General features: G+C 38.1%; 1 protein-coding gene across 1 annotated transcript in view; it reads left to right on the forward strand.

Annotated features, from left to right (window-relative positions):
- Positions 1-3828, forward strand: part of LOC149821504 (GDP-mannose transporter GONST2-like) — a 54152-nt gene extending 50324 nt beyond the window's left edge. The window contains exons 4-6 of the mRNA XM_089982979.1: positions 1905-2021; positions 3288-3385; positions 3500-3828. Of these exons, the coding sequence (XP_089839105.1) occupies positions 1905-2021; positions 3288-3385; positions 3500-3543 (259 nt within the window). The 3' untranslated portion in view covers positions 3544-3828. The remainder of the gene's footprint in view (positions 1-1904; positions 2022-3287; positions 3386-3499) is intronic.
- The last annotated feature ends 16447 nt before the right edge of the window (positions 3829-20275 follow it).

The raw sequence follows: 20275 nt of genomic DNA on the forward strand, positions 1-20275 counted from the left end.
ATACCCCTCATAAAGGACCAAGCCTCATTGACTCTACGAAATTTAGCTATATTAGCACATACCTTAAGTTCCACATTGTTCATAAACCACACAAGGATTTTTGCGTGATTGCTTTCCCAATCTTCCACTTCCTTTTGATGACTTTCAATGGCCTTGAGGCGAGCATCTCCCTCAAGAGCCTTTTCTTGACCTTCTTCCATCTTCGTGAGCATAAGCTTCGGTTCCGGAACGGTCCCCATGACAAAACCCCAAAGCTTCTTTCCTTTGAGATTATTCTCCATAGCCGATGCCCACATCATATAATTCTTTCCATTGAGCTTGAAAGATAGGTCAATCTTTGTCTCCATGATGTTGCCAAGAAGTGAGAAGATGTTCACAAAATATGAGATACACGAACCACACCTTTCCTTCAAGAATCGAGTGGCTCTGATACCATGTAATGAGATATTGCGGAAATATAAAGAGTGCATACAAGCACTTACAACAATGAAAAAGAGACAATATCACAAGTCCACAAAGGGACAATACAAGCACAAGCCTTTAAGAAGGCAACAATATAAAAGCCTCTTATTGAGAAGAGAGAAAAGCTCTCAAGAATAAGAATACACAAGGGGTTCACCCCTATTTATACAAGAGGAAGAGGAGGAAAAAGGAGGGCCAAAGGGCCTCAAAAGGAGAGCCAAAAGGGGGCTCCCATAGAGTCGTTGGGAGCCCCCAACGGTCACATTTGTGACCGTTGGGGGCTCCAACGACTCTATGTTGGAGCCCCTTTAGGTCCTCAAAAAAGAATAAAAAAGAATTTAAAAAAACAAAAATAAAAATTACATTTAGACAAAAAAGAAAAATAGTTGTTTTCTAAAACAACTATGTGAAATTACAAAAATACCCCTATCGGGTATTGATGTAATATACAGCATATATATATATATATATATATATATATATATATATATATATATATATATATATATATATATATATTAGATACATTTTAACAGTAGGGTCTATAAAAGTAATTGTTATTCTTAGTAATGTGGATTGGCAATTTCATTCTTTAGGATTTTTTCTTGTGGGCATCTTGAATTTTGGACTTGCTCCGATCCATGACCCGATTTGAAAATATTTTGGTGACCGTATAATAGGGATTTTCAATGTATGGACCTGTCTAGTTTTGTAATTGTTCCTTTTGTACTGACTAGGGTTTTATGGCCTTCGATATGTTTATGGCCGCCTCCTTTTTGAAAATTGGGTATGAGAGTTTCGGGTGTATTGGGGATTAGGGTTTTGAGAGCTCTGTGTCTCGCCTTTGTATTACCTCGCATTTGCTAGTGGATTTCTTGCTCCTCCTTCGCCCGTGCATGTAGGCCTGAGTGCCGAACCACGTAAATCCCGTGTCTTCTCGTTCTTTTCTTCTCTTTATCTTGTGTTTTGCGTAACATTTTTATATAGCCATAGGTCCATGGAGAAGATGTGGATTTTCCTTTCCAAGATTGCAATTTGAAAATTCTGGAGCACTGAACCTTCTCCTTAAAAGTTTCAACTGGTTCTTTGAATGTCTTACAAACTATTTTTTGTATATGAAGCGTTTTCTATGTGCTTCACTGGATGTTGGTAGAAACTTCTAATCAACTTCGCCATGGAGATATAGAACTAAAAGTGCACTCAATGTTTTAGTATAGGGAAATACAGATAGGTGATAAAAAATTATCGCACAATTGCTCTAATGCGCAAAATGAATAATTCTGTGGCTGAAGCCAAATTTGATTATTTACAAGTCTCAGGGGCATGTGCAACCATGGATGAAAAGAGCGGTTGTTTTGGTGTTTTTTCCATCACTTTGGTTATCAATTTGTATGGCTTGCCAAATTATGTAATTTGATTATGTTTATACTGCATCTTTACAGGGATATGATTAGGACACCAATGTTTTGGGTAGTGGCAACAACTAGTGGATTACTTGGACTTGGTATCAGCTTTACTTCTATGTGGTTTTTAAATCAGACTGGGCCTACCACTTACAGGTTCTCTCTCTCTCTCTCTCTCTCTCTCTCTCTCTAAGTTCGACTCTTAGGGTTTTGTAATATATCTAGTGCTAAGAAAAGTTTGGGTCATGATATAATCTTGAATTATTCGTGCATTATGTGCAAACAACTAAGTGTCTTGTTGTCATGTAAGTCGCGGCTGTGACAGAGATTCACCATCAAATCTACTATTTGCTTCCATGGTTGAGACTGGAGGGTTCAGCTTGTCTCAATTGACCTAGAAATGGGGGTTAAAAAAATGGTAAAAGATGAGCAAAGATATGGTATGAAATGACATTTTGGGTTTCTTTATCAGAAAAGGGGAAACCTTAGACTGTGCTTCCTTTCCTACAGAAACTTAGACAATTGGTTGGGTGGCTTAGTGGGTTTCTACTCATCTTTGCTGCAAACATGATTCACTTAGGGTGCTAATCCAGGTATAATTAGGGGTTCAAGTGGGTCGGCTAGCAATCGCATAAAACTGTCTTCTGCAGATTAGCTTTGAGATGTCAGAGTGGTTAAGTCCCATGACTACTACATTTCCACATATATTATTCTTAATAGGGAACTGCACAGATGATAGCTGTACCATATCCTTAGCTGTATCTGTTTTTGGCAGCAGATTGAACCCTCATACACATGGCCAAGGCTAATGGAATACAGAAGGATGAAAGACATAGGAAAGTGTTATGGACACAACAAATTAATCGTAGCAAATAACTAAAAGAAAATAACTACCTGAGCATCATTCTTAATTTAAATGGCACTGCTAAACTTCACATAGATTTAAAACCTCATGCAGGCCATAAAGAATTTGGGACGGAAGAAAGGATCTCCAATAGGTTATGTATAGCTTTGCATCATTTGACATGCTTGTCCAAAATAGTTGCTCTTAGAACCACTGACAGCATAAATTTTAATTTTAGGTATCTTAGACTATTGAATTCAGATTTAGAAACTTCAACAGTAACAAGAACGGGGATAGTTGTTTCATGTTAGTAGGATCTACATCAGTCAATTTATTGTGTTTGTGTTTCCTTGATTTATCCAGTGATTAGAGATATTCTTAATGAATTTATCACTTAAAACCTTTTCCCCCCAACTGTTGACACTGCTTGGCTTACTGCTGAGGAAGTCGTTGCTTTCATGCTTGGGGCTCTCGTGCTTAAATTTTAGTCTGTGCTTATTTTGTCTTTGGTTTTTGAATGGCTATAATTGTTACTGCCATTGCTCGGGTTCCAGTTGATCAGTTCCTTGCTTTTACAGTTTGGTAGGTTCTTTAAACAAGATCCCTATCTCTCTTGCCGGTATACTGCTGTTCAAGGTTCCAGTCAACCTCCCAAACCTTTTCAGCATACTCTTTGGTAATAATTCTGGACTCAAAGTTTTACCACCTGTGTTCCCTCAACCCCGCCCACCCCCCCCCCCCCCACCCACCACCACCACCACTCTTAATGTGGATTTATATTCTGGTGCAGGTCTCTTTGCTGGATTATTCTTTGCAAAAGCAAAGATGTCATGAATAAATAAAGTTGACGAGCAAAATATTCCATTGCATCGCCTTTCAAGGTTTGTTATGGTCAATGCACATGGTTGTAGCTATCGCCATGATTATACCAATATAATATTTATCCCAGCCAAGGATCTCTTACATGGTCCTTTTATTTTGGTAGAAAGGTGCACGCAAGGCCCCTTCTAGTTGTGATGTAAAAGCTGGTAACTTTTGCTTAAGCTTTCATCCGTATTCATAAACTCATCAAACACAATAGTTGTGCTTTATCACAATATCTAGTGCCAAGGAAATATACTGGGGTTGCAGTGATTTGATTGCAGCAATGAGATTCAAACAGCAGCAGGCAAAACAAGCCATACTTATAATTTAGTCCTCTACAGTCCTACTGGCCTACTCTGCTAAGAGGGGTGCAACATGCTGCACTCACTAACCTTTTCCAGGGATGCCATTCCTAATTGGAAACTGCATTATGCTTTGTAAAACTGGTAGCCAGTCAGTCACACGCAAATTGGCATTTTCTTTTGAAGCTTTTATGCATGGAGAATTTCATTCTACTGATACAGCTGTTGGAAAGCTTAGAAAAGTGCTAAAAGTAAAACACCATAATGTTTTGGAAGTTCACAGCGGCCTAATTTCTAACCTTTTCTGATGAGGCTGACTTGAAACCTGTCATCTTTTGAAGATGGCCCCAGCCAAGCCTACCGTCCATGTTCCAATCAGAGGGTATCTTCCTCAGGCCCCTCCCTATGTGCTCATATTAAACGACAGTCGCAGAACTAGATACGCCTGTTGAAGTTGATGGACCCACTTAGATTACCAAGACAATCGCAGAGTCAGGAACCCACCGTGATACTGTACCTGAAGCAATATAAGGAAATGACGTTAGCGTTTCTGATTGCATGGGTTCTTTTCCCATGCTCCCCCTTCCTGGCACCAAGTGCCCATGCAGATCTATGTAATGACATAAGATGTGTAGATGGGTGACGGACCTGACGGTCGTGTGGTCCATAGACAGCTTGTTTGATGGTTTTTCATGAGAGTTGTCAGTGAGTGCAAAAATTATGTGGTCCCAACAAACGAAGAGAGAGAGAGAGAGAGAGATTGACGGTCGACACTTTATAGCCTACCTATCAGTGCCCAGATGTGCCTTTCATGGTTCAAACATGGAAAATGGAATAGCCGGTCGATACTCCATAACGCATGTCAGTGCCGTGATGCCTTTTAGGGTTCAGGTCCAGCTGAGGGTCAAACCAAGTATCATGTAGTAACCGTCTCGGAAGATGGTGCCATCACTTTTATGGAGCATATTCTCGGTTTCGGAGTATCATACCAACGGTTGGTATTTCTGAAAAGACGATTTGGGTTGCATCCAGGGGGCACATCTTTTTTTTTTTTTTCGACAGAGAAAGCTGGGGTTAGGCCAACTTACAACGTCTCAGCACAAGGTGACGTGCACTAACTGCTGCTGCCAGACAATCGGAACCCCGTTGGTATCCAGGGGTTCATCTTAATACAGCAGTATCAGGCCACTTTGTTGCAGTTATCTGATCTTATTCATGGAGTTTTCTTGGCAAGGGGGAAGATCTTGTGATAGATTGGAATGTTTTCTGGGAAAATATCAAAAAATGTTGGGGTAATTATACTTGAAATATGGTACAAATACTTTAAAAAACATATATAAATATTTGAAGCGTAAAATTTACACAAATGGTGATAAGATTACAATATATTTAAAAGGGGTTATTTTGATTTTTTGTGTGATTGTGTTGGGATTTTCATGGCAGGTGGCTGTTGGCGATATTTGTGACTAAGGGCACAGAGGTATTGCTCCGTAATTTACCAGTTACCACCACAAAAAACGAACGAAACTAGTGTATGCAATAGCTTTAACAATTTAGCTTGAAGACCTCTCTCTCTCTCTGCCATGAGAAAGACTTATTGGTGCGGCTGTGTTATATGTAATCACGCTCAATAGCGTCCATACCATCGGTCAAGTTTGTAAGATCACAACTGATCCTGAAAGGGAAGGAAATGAATGGAGAAAACATGCCGTATCAATCGATAACTCCGACAATACTTCATTCGTCATATCAGATCGGTAAAAAATGTCATCTTGATTATTAGTTGGAATGGTTCCAAATTCATTCATAGTTGGGTGGAGTAAATAAATGGATAGAGTTGATGGGTTCTGTTTTTGCTGGGCAATGAAACGAGTCACTGCCCGGATTCCCGTGTGACTTCGATACGTTTTCTGGTCTTTTCCAAGTAGACTAATTAATGCTTCAAAAGTAAATGTCACCTTTTTGTGACGTTCAATGCTAGAAGTTCGAGAAGATTTTTCCAACAGAAAGGTAGTATCACTATGATATTTTACAAACTTATATAACCATAGTTTTGGTGCAACCAGTAACCTCAGTTATCTGTTCACTTGCACTGGTACCTAATGTGAGATTTTAAGAGCAAGTGATATTTTGAAAATATCGTGTTTTCTACTGGCCTCTGAAAATATCACGGGATATCACCGTTATCGCCGACATGGGCTCAGTCAGACCAAGATAAGCTATGTCAAGGATACACGAGCTGAAGGCTTGAATATGATAACCAGACAAAGTATAGCAGCACTATTGTAACTGTGGAGGCTGAGGATGAAGTTAGAGGGGCAGTCCTACCTGCCAAGGTAACGATGCTGGATCTGCCAACTGTTAAATATTCACCAGACGAATAATCTGTTACGGTCATATTATATATAACCAATAGTCTGTTATATTCAATCCCCGCCGCCCATTTCACTTGACAACCGTGGGAGATGTGTGGGGTGAGGCCACTCGCACCTCTATCAAGTGGATGTGCGGTGGTGATGGAATACAGCATCATACACAATATGACAGTAACTGCTCATTGTCATAGTTGGTTCGGTACGAATGGCATACCTCGGGGGTATTACCCAGGCACGAGTGTGGAACTCATTTTAGGAACCACACATTAGAGTGCCAAACAGTAAAGAAACTCCCTCAAGTGAACTCTGATGTCATGTTTCGCACACTGGACAGATGCTGCACGGAAAGAACGCGGTGGTAATTGTCCAGTACTCATCAGGGGTGCGACTGGAGTGTGCCGTTCTGACACATTACAACTCATTGTGCAGGATGCTGTTTGTCCTTTCAAGGACATGGCCTACAGCGTGAGTCAAACGCGGGACACACATCGCAGGGGCCGCTTTTTCCCTGCAGAGGCATGCGTCCCGCAATTCAAACACGCCCTGAAGTTGTGTTTGAAAGCTCTAGATCTCAAATCCAAGGGAGATCCGAATATCTGAGAGCGAACCCCTATGGTCCGCTCACAGATCAGAGGATCTAGCTTTTATTCCCTTTATTCCATGGATGTCAGAACCATGATCTGAGATCCCTTGTTTGAGTAGCCTTAAAACTTGATGTGGGTCTACAGCCTTCACCACATCAGGGCACCCCACACTATCTCAGATCCATGAAATCCGACAGTTTCAAATACCCCCTGATCCATCATACATTCAATCCTAGCCATCATCAATTGCTAGATGGTTCTGTTGGATGGATTGAATGTATTTTGGAACCCATCCTATTTCAAATGATGGGATCTGTTTCCCAAAAGCCAAGAGGGATAATGTTTTAATTTTTTTTCTGATATTCAGCTGGGGTTTGACAGAAGCTATACACTGTTACATGTCAAACAAAAGATAGCCAGCCTTAAAGGGGTTTGACGTATTGAGATGGGACTTAGGCCGCTAGTCAGGTGGTCTAGGGCCAAATCCCATGAGGGAAGGTGAAGCATGGCAACTCCCTGGGGGTAAGGGTAAGCCCACAAAGTTTTAAATATAGATTTTTTTAACAAAATGAAACTATGCTGAATACATCTCCATGGTTGGATTTGTGATAAAATAAAGCTAAGAATGACCAGTTTATATGCAGCATGAATATTTTCATTTCCACACACAGACTCTCTCTCTCTCTCTCTCTCTCTCTCTCTCTATATATATATATATATATATATATATATAGAGAGAGAGAGAGAGAGAGAGAGAGAGAGGTTACTCCAACTTAACCTACCCCCCCCCCTTAAAAAAACAAACAAACTTAACCCAAGGGTCCTAGTCCTAGTTTGAATCGCAAACAGGATTTTGATCATCAAGGATTATTCTGGCAAGATGCCAATGTGCCTTGAAAACCAAGGCCAAAGCGTTTATTTCATGTCACTTTTGAACCAAATTATGTTATTTGTTCTTTTTTTCTTTGTAGTTTTCCTATAAATTATTCAACCACGCTACTGTTTTTCTTTTCACTACCAGCCTACACTGCAAGCGTCTAATAAAGGAATTAGAGAGGGTTAAGATGGAAGAATCTTTACTAGTTTAACAAGGCAACGCCAAACTAGCCACTATCACTTACCTACCTTATAATTCAGATGTCCTTGGACTGAAGTTGATGACTTTCCTCTTGGACAGTTTGACACAACCATTTATGTGTCTCCTTTTCTGAGTTCTCTAGACTATCTACTTTAACAAATTTTCTTTTGCTTTTTCTCCTTTCTATGGAGCAGTGAGCCCAATATGATTTACCAAATTTGGCAAGTTTGCTTTTCTGAATACCCTTTGTAGAGCCATTATTACGTGATAGGTGACCAATTTCATGAACTAGGATGATTCAAATTGCAATATTCATGAACTAGGTTAAGTTTTTCAAAGTTCTAGGACACCCAGTCATCCACACTCACCAAAACAGCCCGCAGAAAAATGTTGATACAAGTGAGAGAAACTCGACACCTCACATGGCCTACGATGCATGTGCCTAAATGTAAGACCCACAAATTTTCAGCAAAGTTTTTGAATAAATTCATGAGGCATTTTTATTTGAAAATAGCATATGAACCCGAAATGCAAATTGAATCGATTTCAATGAACCAATTACACTTAAGATATACGTATCCTCGCGAATATGCTCAAATAGTAAGAGAACCATAACTTTATTCTTGAGTAAAATTAGAAGATTTGTACGAGCTAACTTTCTTAGTTTCGTCAATACGAAGAGAATGACATAGTCAAAATTTTTTCAAAAAAAAATTGCCAAAAACTCAAAATTTTTGTGGGACCTACAAAAATATTAGTGGGCCCCACAAAAATATTATTTAGAAAATATCTTATGGGACTCACAGAATATCCTATTTGGGCCTCACACCAAAGGAACCTCAAATCTTTATCCAGAAAGCCAAGGACAAAAAAAAGACCTTTCTGAAAAATTTTAGAAAAAGGGCTCCCTTGGGCTATAAATAGTCCCCCCCTCTCTCTCCTTTCATAAAATCACCCCCCTCTCTCTCTAAAACCTTCTCTACCTAGCCTACCTGGTTTGAGACTGCCTAACTTGGTCTGAACTTGCTTAACCTGGTCTGAACCCATTTTACTTGCTTGAGCCCACTTGTGTCTAGTCAAAGTTAAAGTCCTTTTTGGTATTAAAACATGTTTGATCCACTTGAACTAGACCTATCCCACTTGGGCTAAGTATGAACCTACTCGACCCATTTGACTTGGACCGAACCGAGTTTTTTTCAAACCACTTGGGTTTAATAGCTTGACCTACTCTTCCTTTTCTCAACTAGGTCGACCTCATTTAACCTTTCAAAGGAATGTTTGAACCAGTTCGAAGCAAGCTAAGCAGTAGAAGCTGTTCTTCACCGATCGAAAGGCAAGTTTGATTCGTCGATCACTCTTTCTCAAGTATTTGTTGATTTGTGTTATGATATATATCATATATGTTCTGAAAGTAGTATCTGACTCTAGTCCTTGGTTTACGCCATCTAAGATACTTCAGTATTCGCGTGCGTCTCCTTGCGATGCTCGTTAGATATTTATGATAAAAACTCATGCGTATTACAGTATATATGTATTTGAGATCTTAGTCGCATCGAACGATGCCAAGGCTCTTGCTTTCTGCAATTTACATTATGCTTTTAAGATTGTCGTCCCATCGAATGATGCCAAGGCTTCTGCTTTCTGTAATTTACTTTATGCGTTTAAGATTGTTGTCGTGTCGAACGATGCCAAGGCTCCTCCTTTATGCAAATATATATGTATTTGCTTTCTATAAGTTATTTAGTTCAGTTTTTCTCTTCGAATATTTATTATGTTTGTATTTATGTTGCCACACTATAAAGCACATTCTCTTACTTATATTACATATAGCTGCATATAAATGAGCGTTCAAATAGAGATCAACTCCAAATCGCCGTTATGATTTCATATTCTGCCCCTCGATCAAGATTCTGCTTAACGAATGAAGCTCCTATTGGAAAGGCTTTGCTTTTATGTAAGTCCAATTTTTCGTAAAAACCTAAGTCACTTGCGCATGACCTGGATAAGGCCTAAGGTTTCAACGAACCTCGATGAATGTGAAGTACGCACAATGGTGCGCATCCATCTCCGAGTTACGCATAACGTTCTTTCGTTAAAGAGAGGAAGTGCTGCTGAAATTTCTGAAAAGATGCTCACCGAGCTTAAAAGAAATGTACAATTTCTTCATCAAAGAGAGGAAGTGCTGTCGAAATTTTTGAAGAAGCTCAATAAAGCTCAGAAAGAACGTAGCATGTTACTCCGTCATATAGAGGAGGTGCTGCTAAAATTCTGTCAAGTACTTTCCAAAAAACTAGAAAGGATAGTCACACTTCTGCCATCAAATCAGAAAAAGTATTGTAAAAAAGGTTGACAAAAGAATTGTTTGAACCGATTGAATGGCACGAGGATGCCCTGTTGTCGAAATGCTATCAGAATGGCTCGTCACCATGTTTGCCTATAAAAGCATGATCATACATAATATTCTTATTTTATTTATCTTTATTTATGCATGATCCAAGATAAAATTGCATTAAAAACTCATTTTTAACATTGCTTTCGATAATTTGATTTGAAATAGAAAATTCAGGAAAAATCATATTTTCAGAGCTTGCCCTGCATTTTTCAGTGTTTTTACTAGTTAAAATTTTTCTAATTCACAATTTAATTAGATTAGGAGTGTTTTACTAATTTTTAATTAGTTTAAGAAAAACTCCTTTTGAAAAACACATTTTTGAGGAAGACGTGTTTTGAAAATTTTGAAAATATTTTAGACTTCCATAAAAAATATGTTTTAACCTAATTTTTGTTTATAAATAGCTTTGTTCCAGCCATGGAAGCCGTTTTTCTTTCTTGAAAAAATGCAGACCTCTTCTCCCTCTTCCCTTCACTTCTTCATCCTCTTCATTCCTAACCAGTTCTCCCCTGTTCTCTTCTTTTCCCCCTCGAATTCGTCCTGCTTCTAACGTATCTCTGTCACCGGTTCTTCTTGCCTTACTCGATGGAGGGACGCACTGCTCGACGAAAAAACCACTTCTTCTTTTCAACCTTTTCGTCAGAGACGGACCGTAAATTTTTTTTCTTCTCCCCCGTCTCACCGTAGATCATTAGTTAGAATAGTTTTTTTCTCATAGATTATGTGTGCAATATTTCCTCATTGCATCTAGTTTAATTAATTTTTTTTCTTCATCGTTGTTGCATGTAGTTTAGGCTGATTTTTTTTATCTATTGAAAAGAAAAAAAATATCGCATAATCTCAGCATATAGGCATTGATGTTAGTTCATAGCTTAGACGTTAATTATTTGACGCTAATTTTTTAAGCTGTAGGTATTCACATTGATTTATATAATCAAATTAGACGTTAATATTCTTTTAGCAACTAGGGTAGCTTGATCTCATTCATGATTTGTCAGGTGGTTTTGTTAGCATACTAGAATACCTTTGACGTTAATTAATTAGAGTTTTTTTTATTCACGTTTTTCATAGTGTAGATTATGTTCTTTATTAGTCCAGTTTCATTTTTTAGCAACTGTGTGATCAATTCCATACATCAACATTAGTTTCTTTAATGAAAAGTAGTTTAGCTTCATTCATATTGTTTCTTTCTGGTATTGGTTTAGGTTCATGCATATTATAGTCGGTTTTTGTTTTGTTTTTATTAACTTTTATTAATCAGCTTGCGATAGATAGCATAGATTGTTTTATTATTTCTTGAGTTTCAGATCTGTTAACGTTAGTCTACACTCGCACAATAGCCTAATTAGTTTAATTAGCATAATTAGTTCAAGATAATTCATTCTAGTCGATTTGATTTTCTTGTGTTTGACTATTCAATTAACATTTTTTAGCATAGTTAATCATGATTTTTTTATCCTTGTAGTTATTTTAATCAAATTCAGTTCGTTATCAATTCCAGCATCTATTATGCAGTTTAAGTTTATGTTAATTTATGTCAATTAGTTAGTGATGCAAAGCATCCAAATGATTTGAGCATCAAAAGCGAGTCGATGCAAATCCAACTCTCCAGGCCCGATCCAAAATACGGTTCCCGAGATGATCTAATCCCATTCAGAACTTGTCAGGTCTAATTGGATCCTCGAAGTTATCCATTTCTGTCAATTGTTATATTTTACAATATTGATTCCATTTTTGGCACATTGGGAATAATAATTGATATTTCTTTTTATTTTATTTTTTAGGGTGTCGGATCCTACGAATCTGGATAGTTCTAGTGCCCTGTCGAATCTTTTTACGGCACTAGAGGATGTATAGGGTAATTGGATAGTTTTATTTTTTATAATTTTGATGTTGGATTCAAAGTAATATGTGTGTAAATATCTAGTTTGAGTATTGGATATTATAACAAGATCCAATGCCACCACCTGGATCCATATTGGTGCCCTAGAGCTAGACCAATATGGACCTGGGTCAATGATATTCAAGCTTTTTTTGTCCAGTCACATCAGCCCATCCTCATTAGGCGTAATTGAGGTGCCACCCAGCTGGTCCAATCAATTCAAAAGTGTATTATGCCATTGGGCTAACTTGAGGTGCAATGAGTGGTGAGGTTTGTTTGAAAAGAGCTCTCTCATTGGCCTCAAGGGAGGCTGCCTCTCACGTGGCCAATGAGGAGCCTTGCTCCTTTTGAGCCCCTTAAATCTCAGCAGAAAAATGGTGAAAGGGTCTTCGGCTAATTTTGGTGAAGAAAATTCGAATTGTGAAGAGAGATGGGAAGAGGTTGTTTGAAGGGTGAACACAGTCTCTGTATTTTAATTGTATCTCCCTAGATACTAGTCTAAATTACATGATCTTTAGTTTGTTGGAAAGCTAAAATCCTGCTCTACAAGTTTGATGTTTACCATTTGGCTTGGTTCGGCCCGATTAAGCTGCTAAAGTCTTTGACAAGTTGCCTACTTACGACATCAAGGAAGAAGGTGATGCAAAGCCTTGTGTGGATGTGCGTTCGAGTGTGTTGCTGGTCATGTGAACAAGGTTTGGACACCTTGTGACTGCCGTTTGAGACGTCTACCTAATTGTGTTCATACTGTTGAAGCCAAGTTGGTTTTTGTGTCGTAGCTTCAAAGGAGATAAGCAAACTTCTAACCTTGTTTTTCTCTCATTTATGAATATTGTAGTTTCGGTAACTTATGAATGGTAGTTGTTCCTGTCGTAGATTGATTGGAAGCATTTGATGTTTTGGTTCATCTAAGTGAAATAAAAAAAATTGTTTCTTGCATTGCTAAGCTCTCGGTGAAATTGTCTTGTTCGGATTTGAGTTTGCATTTTGTCGAGTCTCGTATTTGCATTTGTTTCGTTCTCGTCATTCTGGACTATCGGATACAGTCTCAAAGTTTGGATTGGATCTCCCTCGATACTGATCTGTTTCATGTGTTCTTTGGCTCGTTGGAAAGCCAAGATGCTAAGCTATATCTTTTATGTTGTGCATTTGGCCGGAATCTGCCGTTGAGAGCAGATAAAGCTTCTGTCAAGAATCTGACGTTAGGTCATGACCCAAGTCCTGTCCAGACATCGGTATGTCTGACAACTGCTGGTATTTTGCCGTTTTCTCACTAACGGCTGGTCAAAAAAATTTGCATCTTAGCCTATTGAAAAGCTAACATCTAGATCTACCTCTTTGATGTTTAGCAGTTTCGTCGAATCTACCTCCTTACTTGTCGAAACTGTCTGTCAATCTTTGTTAAATTTCTGCTCTTTGAATCTAGAATTTGTAATTCTTTTTCAATAAGTGACTGTTCTATATGACATATTTTGCTCAATTCGGTGTATTTCGAGAATCTGTTTGATTTCTTGCAAAGTAGACATCTTGTTTAGTATTTTTCAAGCTCAGAATTTTTTTTTGATTTGATTTACGTGTTGCCTTAAAATCATGTTTGTTTAATTTCTTGTTGATTGCTCTATTCTGTTATTCGAAACGATTAGAACAAAAAATATGTCAACTTCAAATAGATGTAGGATCCTATGGTTTTATCCAAAAATTACAATATTTAGTGTTCTAGAAAGATCACAGAGTTATCTTCAATTCTTCTGTTTGGAGTTTTCTAAAACTTCTTTGTCTGAAGGTTCAAAAACCTTCTCAAAGACAACTGAGTGCTTTCCAATCGGCCTGTCAAAGACCAGTCCCACCAGTTCAGAAATCTGCTCATGGATCCGTTAATACAGATCCGATTTCTAAGTTCTTGCATTCGTTGGAAAGGTGTTTCTGTCGTGCACATTTTCCATGTTTACCATTTCTGTCAAAATAGAAGTCTGCTACCTTGAATTGACCTATGTCTGAGTCCTATTTGGACTCGACAAACAACCTTTTGAAAGCTTCCGCGTGTGGAGATCCGTTTGGATATCGGATCGTCAATCAACCCATTCATCGATTTTTTACATCATTTGGTATCAAAGTCGATCGAGTCGCATCAGTTAGGCTTTGATCTGTGTTGGATAGTTATCTAAGTCATTGTTAATGGGAAATTTGCTACTCTTTTTAATTCATAGTTTAGACACTATAATCTACTTACTTGATAGTTTTTTCAAGAATTAACTAGTTAAATTAATTTTTAGATTCACATTACGTTTAGTCATATTTAGTTTTTAATGTCATTTATAATAGTTAGATTTCCAATCAGCATGATGTTATCTATTATTAGTTAATCTTTGTTAGTTGTTTGATTTATCTATTTCAGCCAATAACAGACATTAATTGCATTAGATGTTAATCATTTTAGTTATAGCATTAGACATTGATTTCATTAGACATATTTGATTTCATTAGTTATAGGTTTTAATAATTTATTTCAGTAGCCGTGATTCAGCAGTAGTCGTAGTGCAATTAGGTGTGTTAATTTTTCTTAGTGTCTTATTTGAGTTATTCTTGATTTAGTGTTTTAAATTAAGTTGTCAAAAGTTGTCATACGTTAGTTCTTGAATTGGTTATCATAGTTGTTAGTTTGTTTTTAGTCTTGTCTTTTAGTTAATTTGTTAGTAGTTAGTTTCTTGAATTAGTTAATTATTAGTTTGTTAGTAGTTAGTTTCTTGAATTAGTTTGTTAGTAATTGGCTTCTTGTTTGTTAGTAGTTTGTTTTGCTATTCTGTCTTTTAGTGTAGTTAGTTTGTGTAGTTTAGATCTTTCTTTTTTGTTGCATTTTTAGTTCATTAATTATTAGATTTTTGTTTAGTTCTATTTGTTGTTGCTGTGGTTTATTTTTTATTCTTGCAGGGAAGCGATCAGACGTGTGGTGAGCTCCTTTTCGTACCCCCAAAGAGCCCTCTGAGGTCCCCTCAAAAGGCCCTTCTGAGAGCCCTCAGAATTGCAAAGAATGTTTCATCAAATAAACAAACATCAAGGGGACTAAAGACTTGAAGCACTAAAGACTTGTTTCTTTTTTTTCTAGATTAGGTTTATTTTATTTTATTCATTTAATTGGGTTTGTAATAAGGCCGTTATTCATTTATTTAAAGTCCTTCACAGAGGACTGCACTCTCTCCCTTATTTACTCAATTAATTTATTTTTCCTTTTGGCAATAAAGTGTAGTTTAATTATATGCTTGAATACAAAGTATTTTCCGTTCCCTGAGTTTGACCCGAACTCCACCACTCTTGTGAGTCGGTTTTTATTATTTGATGCATGGTTTGCACAAATATTTTATTGAAAATATATTTTTAAAATGCTTTATTGAAAAAGTTACATCAATTTTTTGGCATCGTTGTCGGAGAACGGTGATTAAATACGAGTATTCACTTTATTGCCATTGTGTGTTCTCATTTATTTAGTTTGCTAGTTTACTTTCTGTTCTTTACTTAGGACTATTTAGTTTACCTTTATTGCTCATTATTTAGGATTGTTTAGTTTCTTTTCAGTATTTAGGTTTAGAACCATGTGTTTGCACACCCTGTATATAAGCTTACATTTCTTGCATGACCCACCTATTAGGATACCCTTAGAGGTGACTGCGCATGATTGGTACTGTACTTATAACTTACTTTTCACAAAATATTTGTGGATGCAAGTGTGTGGTGTTTGTTTATTTTCTGCTTTCTAGTTATTTTTCTTTTACCTGCTTTATAGTTTGTTGTGGTTTGACCGTACAACACGTTAGGTAGGTAGAAAACCAATGTCTTAGGACAATTGTTGCACTGGTCTACCCTCAGATGCATGCAAGGGCAACGCTCGCTTGACCCCAAGCTTGCTGAGATAGTTGAGGACTCTAAGTGTCTTATTAGGAGAGCTCATTGATTCGTCCCCATGGTTCAGGATCAACAGTTGACCCATCCTTTAAGGGAGTATTTCATTTCTACTGAATACACTCTCGCTTCCTACATCGCTAGACCCACTGTAGGAGCACCCCAATTCGAGATAAAGGCCAGTATAATCCAAATGCTTTCATCTTTTTATGACCTGAGCAATGAATACCCCTGCCATCATCTCGATGAGTTTCTCGAGATCTGTTCCACTGTGTGGATCAATAATTTTGGGGATGATGCATTGAGGTTGACGTTGTTCCCATTCTCTCTCAAGGATAAAGTCAAGCACTGGCTGAAGACCCTCGATATTGTTCAGATTACTACTTAAGAACGCATGCGGTGTGAGTTCCTTAAGAAGTATTTTCCAATTGGTAAGATAAATTAGTTTCGTAAAGCCATTACCAGTTTCTCTCAGATTGAGGGAGAACAATTTCACGAGACTTGTGAAAGGATGAAAGATCTTCTCCGAAAGTGCCCCAACCACCAGGTGCCTCTTTAGCAACTGGTGCAGTACTTTTATGATGACCTGATCGAGAAAGACATGCAAATGGTTGATTCTTCGTGTGGGGACATGTTCATGCTCAAGAGCGAGGATGAGGCCTATACATTATTTGATACATTGAGCAAAAATGTCATGCACCATGCCATGTCCTCACGACTTGATAGGACCACACCTGTTCCTAGTGGTCCTAAGAAGGGAGGGATTTTCGAAGTTGGGTCCGGACATGATTTGCAAATCAAAGTGGACCAGTTGACCAGGAAAGTTGATCGATTACTGGCTAACCCACCTTTATTAAATCCAGTAGGAAAAGTGTGCAAGCTATGCAATAGCCCTACACACTTTTTTTTTAGTGTCTAACAACACCACTCTATCCTGAATTCGTTCAGGAGCAAGTGAATGTTGTCCAAGGTTTTTCCAGACCGGTACATGACCCTTATGCACCTACCTATAATTGAGGATGACAAAATCATCCCAACTTTGAGTGGAGAAATCTATAAGAGCCACTCCAGATGCCTCCCCAGACACAACACAAACATGGTAACCTCCCACAAGGTTACCCGCGTCCCATATTTCTATATGCTCACCCCCAGCTTAGTTTGCCTTCTCCTTAGGAGCCCACATTGAGTCCATCTTTTCATGAGAAGTTGCTCGAGGCCTTTTCTGACATTAAGGCCAACCTCAGTTCTCACACGCAGTCAATAGCGAAGTTAGAGACTCAGATGAGGTAGTTGGCTGAGGCCTTGAGCTGGTGAAGCGAGGGAAGCCTTTCGAGTCAGTCTGTCGTCAACCCGAAGGGTAAGAAACCCATGTATCATGACCTGCACTTCACAAAATCCCACCAAGAGCAAACAAACTCTGTTATGACCCTTTAGAGTGGGAAGACATTCCACCCTACTCAGGAGTCGACTGATGAGCCCACTGCCACACCTATTGACCAGTCGATCTCCTCCATCAAGCCCAAGGAGAATGGACATGACCCACGGCTTATGCCTTCTTCATATATCCCCCGAGCCCCTTTTCCTCAAGCCTTAGAAAAACTGATTGATTTCGGCAAGCAGGGGGCGCATATATGCGAGATGCTTGACATATTCAAGCATGTTCACATAAACATCCCCCTGCTTGATGTCATCCAACAAGTGCCTACTTATGCAAAGTTTCTAAAAAAACTTTGCATGCAGAAGAGAGAATTGAGGTCATTGCCTAAGGCGATCTTCTTGACTAAGCAGATGAGCTTCGTGTTTTGACACCAAGCCCCACCTAAGCTCAAGGATCCTGGGACACCGATCATCTCATTTGTTATAGGGAGCATGACTATCGAGCGTGCATTGCTCGATCTTGGGGCAATCATGAACATATTGCCGGATTCCCTTTATGACACCTTTGGGATTGAAGATTTGAATCCGACCACTACTGTCTTGCAGTTGGCTAACAGGTCTACCAAGCATCTGTGAAGAATCTTGAAAGATGTGTTAGTCAAGGTTGATGACATATACTTCCCTGTCAATTTTTTTATTCTGGGCATGGAGGGCACTGATGTCGCTCACTAGATCCTCATTATTTTGGGCAGGTTGTTCTTGGCCATGACCTATGCTCGTATCAATTGTTATACTGGGGAGATGAAGGTTTCTTTTGGCAACAAGCGTTTGTGCTTGCATATATTCAATCTTGCTAACAGAGCGACAGGACATGATGACTGCTTTCAGGTGACAGACGCCACAGAGAAGCAATCTGATCCGCAAATGGATGTGTATCTTGCTAGTCGTTCAGTTTATGACTCTCCATCTTTTGAGAATAGCCTCCATGGAGAGACTAATTTCGTTCTTCTTGCTAGTTTAGAGAGTCATTATAGGATACTTAGGGGTAGAGCTGGAGGAAACATAGTGCGCAGTGTCACAAATGACACTCTTTTCCTTAGAGTCCCTGATTGAGGATGACTTCCCGTCCATTGATCTTATGAACGATGAAGGGAAACCAGAGATCCATCTGGCGGAGGATGTAAAACTTAGCGCTTTATGGGAGGCAACCCATATTTGTAATGTATTATTAATAGTCATAGTAGTTTATATGTTTTTAGTTAGTTTTCTTTTTTCGTGAGCGTAAATGATAGAGCATGTATGCATTACATTTTTGTATATTTTTATGAGTTGCATAACAGGTAGACAGGTGGAACCTATGTAGAGCCATTCACATGTCGTATCAAGTAAGGTTCCATAGTGTGGATCAAGTAACTTCTACTACTTCGCTTCCATTTATTTTTGTTCTCATATGCATTCACTCAGTTTCATGCAAGCTTGGGGGAGTGTCACTGAGGACAATGTCATTCAACTATGGTGGAGGGTGTAGTTTACACACCCAAACTTTTTCTGTCTTTGTATATGCACTTTTGATGACAACTCATAAAAATTGAGCTTTTAAGGAATGAGTTTGATCGTATATAATTGCTTTGCAAAATCTAATGTTTTTAGAGGATTTTTAAGACCCACGATTTTTTTTTTCGACACTGATCTTGAAAAACATGGTTGTTTATGTGGATTTCAAAGAAATGATTGTAGATGCATGTTAAAGTTTATTTTGAATCACAAGTATGAATATGCATAGTTTTATTTTTGAAAACTAAGCAAATGAACAAAAATTGAAAAATAGCTCAAAATATGAAAAGTGCATACATTTAGTTGTTTGATCTCTTTGTATTCCCTAGTAGCTGTGCTCAGACACAAGTTGAAGTGTTTGAGTTTCATGTTGAAAAGGATAACAAAGCAAATCATTTTTACGTCTAAGTTAATATATGTGGCATATTTTGTTCGAGCAAGTAGAGCCTGAGGGGTGTTTACACCTGGTGCCTTAAAGCCATCTGACTTGGGAGCCACCGGCCTGAAAGCCCGTTACATGATCTTTATAGAGAGCCTAATAGATGTTGGCATTGCATATGACAGAAAAGCAGACTATACGTAAAATTATGAAAATTAAAGGTCTATTGACTTGAGCGATTAAGTCTGAGGGATACTTTGTATCTGGTACCCTAAGGTCGTCTGACCTGTGAGTCACTGACCCAAAGCTCCTTACATAGGTCACGAAAACTGAAAGTTTGATATAGTGCTCAACAAAAAGAAAGCAAAAGTGTAGAAAAATAAAAAATCAACGAAAAAGAAAAGAAAAGAAAGGAGCGTAAAAGAAAAAGTTCACTGCTTAGATATAATTATTGAGAAAACCTGTGCAGAAAATATATGAGTGAGGATACGCAAATAATGGCATATGTTTATTTGATTTTCTGAGAATAAAGCATAAATAATTATGATATTTAGAAAAGTAAAAGAAAATATTTTATTTTGTGGTGGCCAATAAAAGACTTTAATTATGTGTTGATAATGTAATGGCACGGAATATTTGTGAAAACAAACTCCTTAACCTACTAATGGTTTTTAAAGTTGGTTGTTTTATGCATACATGAAAGAGATATTTGTGGGTAGAATCATTGCAAACCCTCATGAGACCTTACTCGTCCACTGGGGTAACTCAGGGGTTTAAAGGGCTTGTTGCATACGTTAAATGCAACTGTGATTCTTACGAAAGTGAGTAAGGTTTTTGTTTTGATTAGTTTAGTATTTTTGCTTTTTGCTTCAGTTTACTCGAGCA

Source organism: Nuphar pumila, chromosome 12 (genome assembly GCF_984573655.1).
Source record: "Nuphar pumila chromosome 12, dmNupPumi1.hap1.1, whole genome shotgun sequence".
Lineage (NCBI taxonomy): Eukaryota > Viridiplantae > Streptophyta > Magnoliopsida > Nymphaeales > Nymphaeaceae > Nuphar > Nuphar pumila.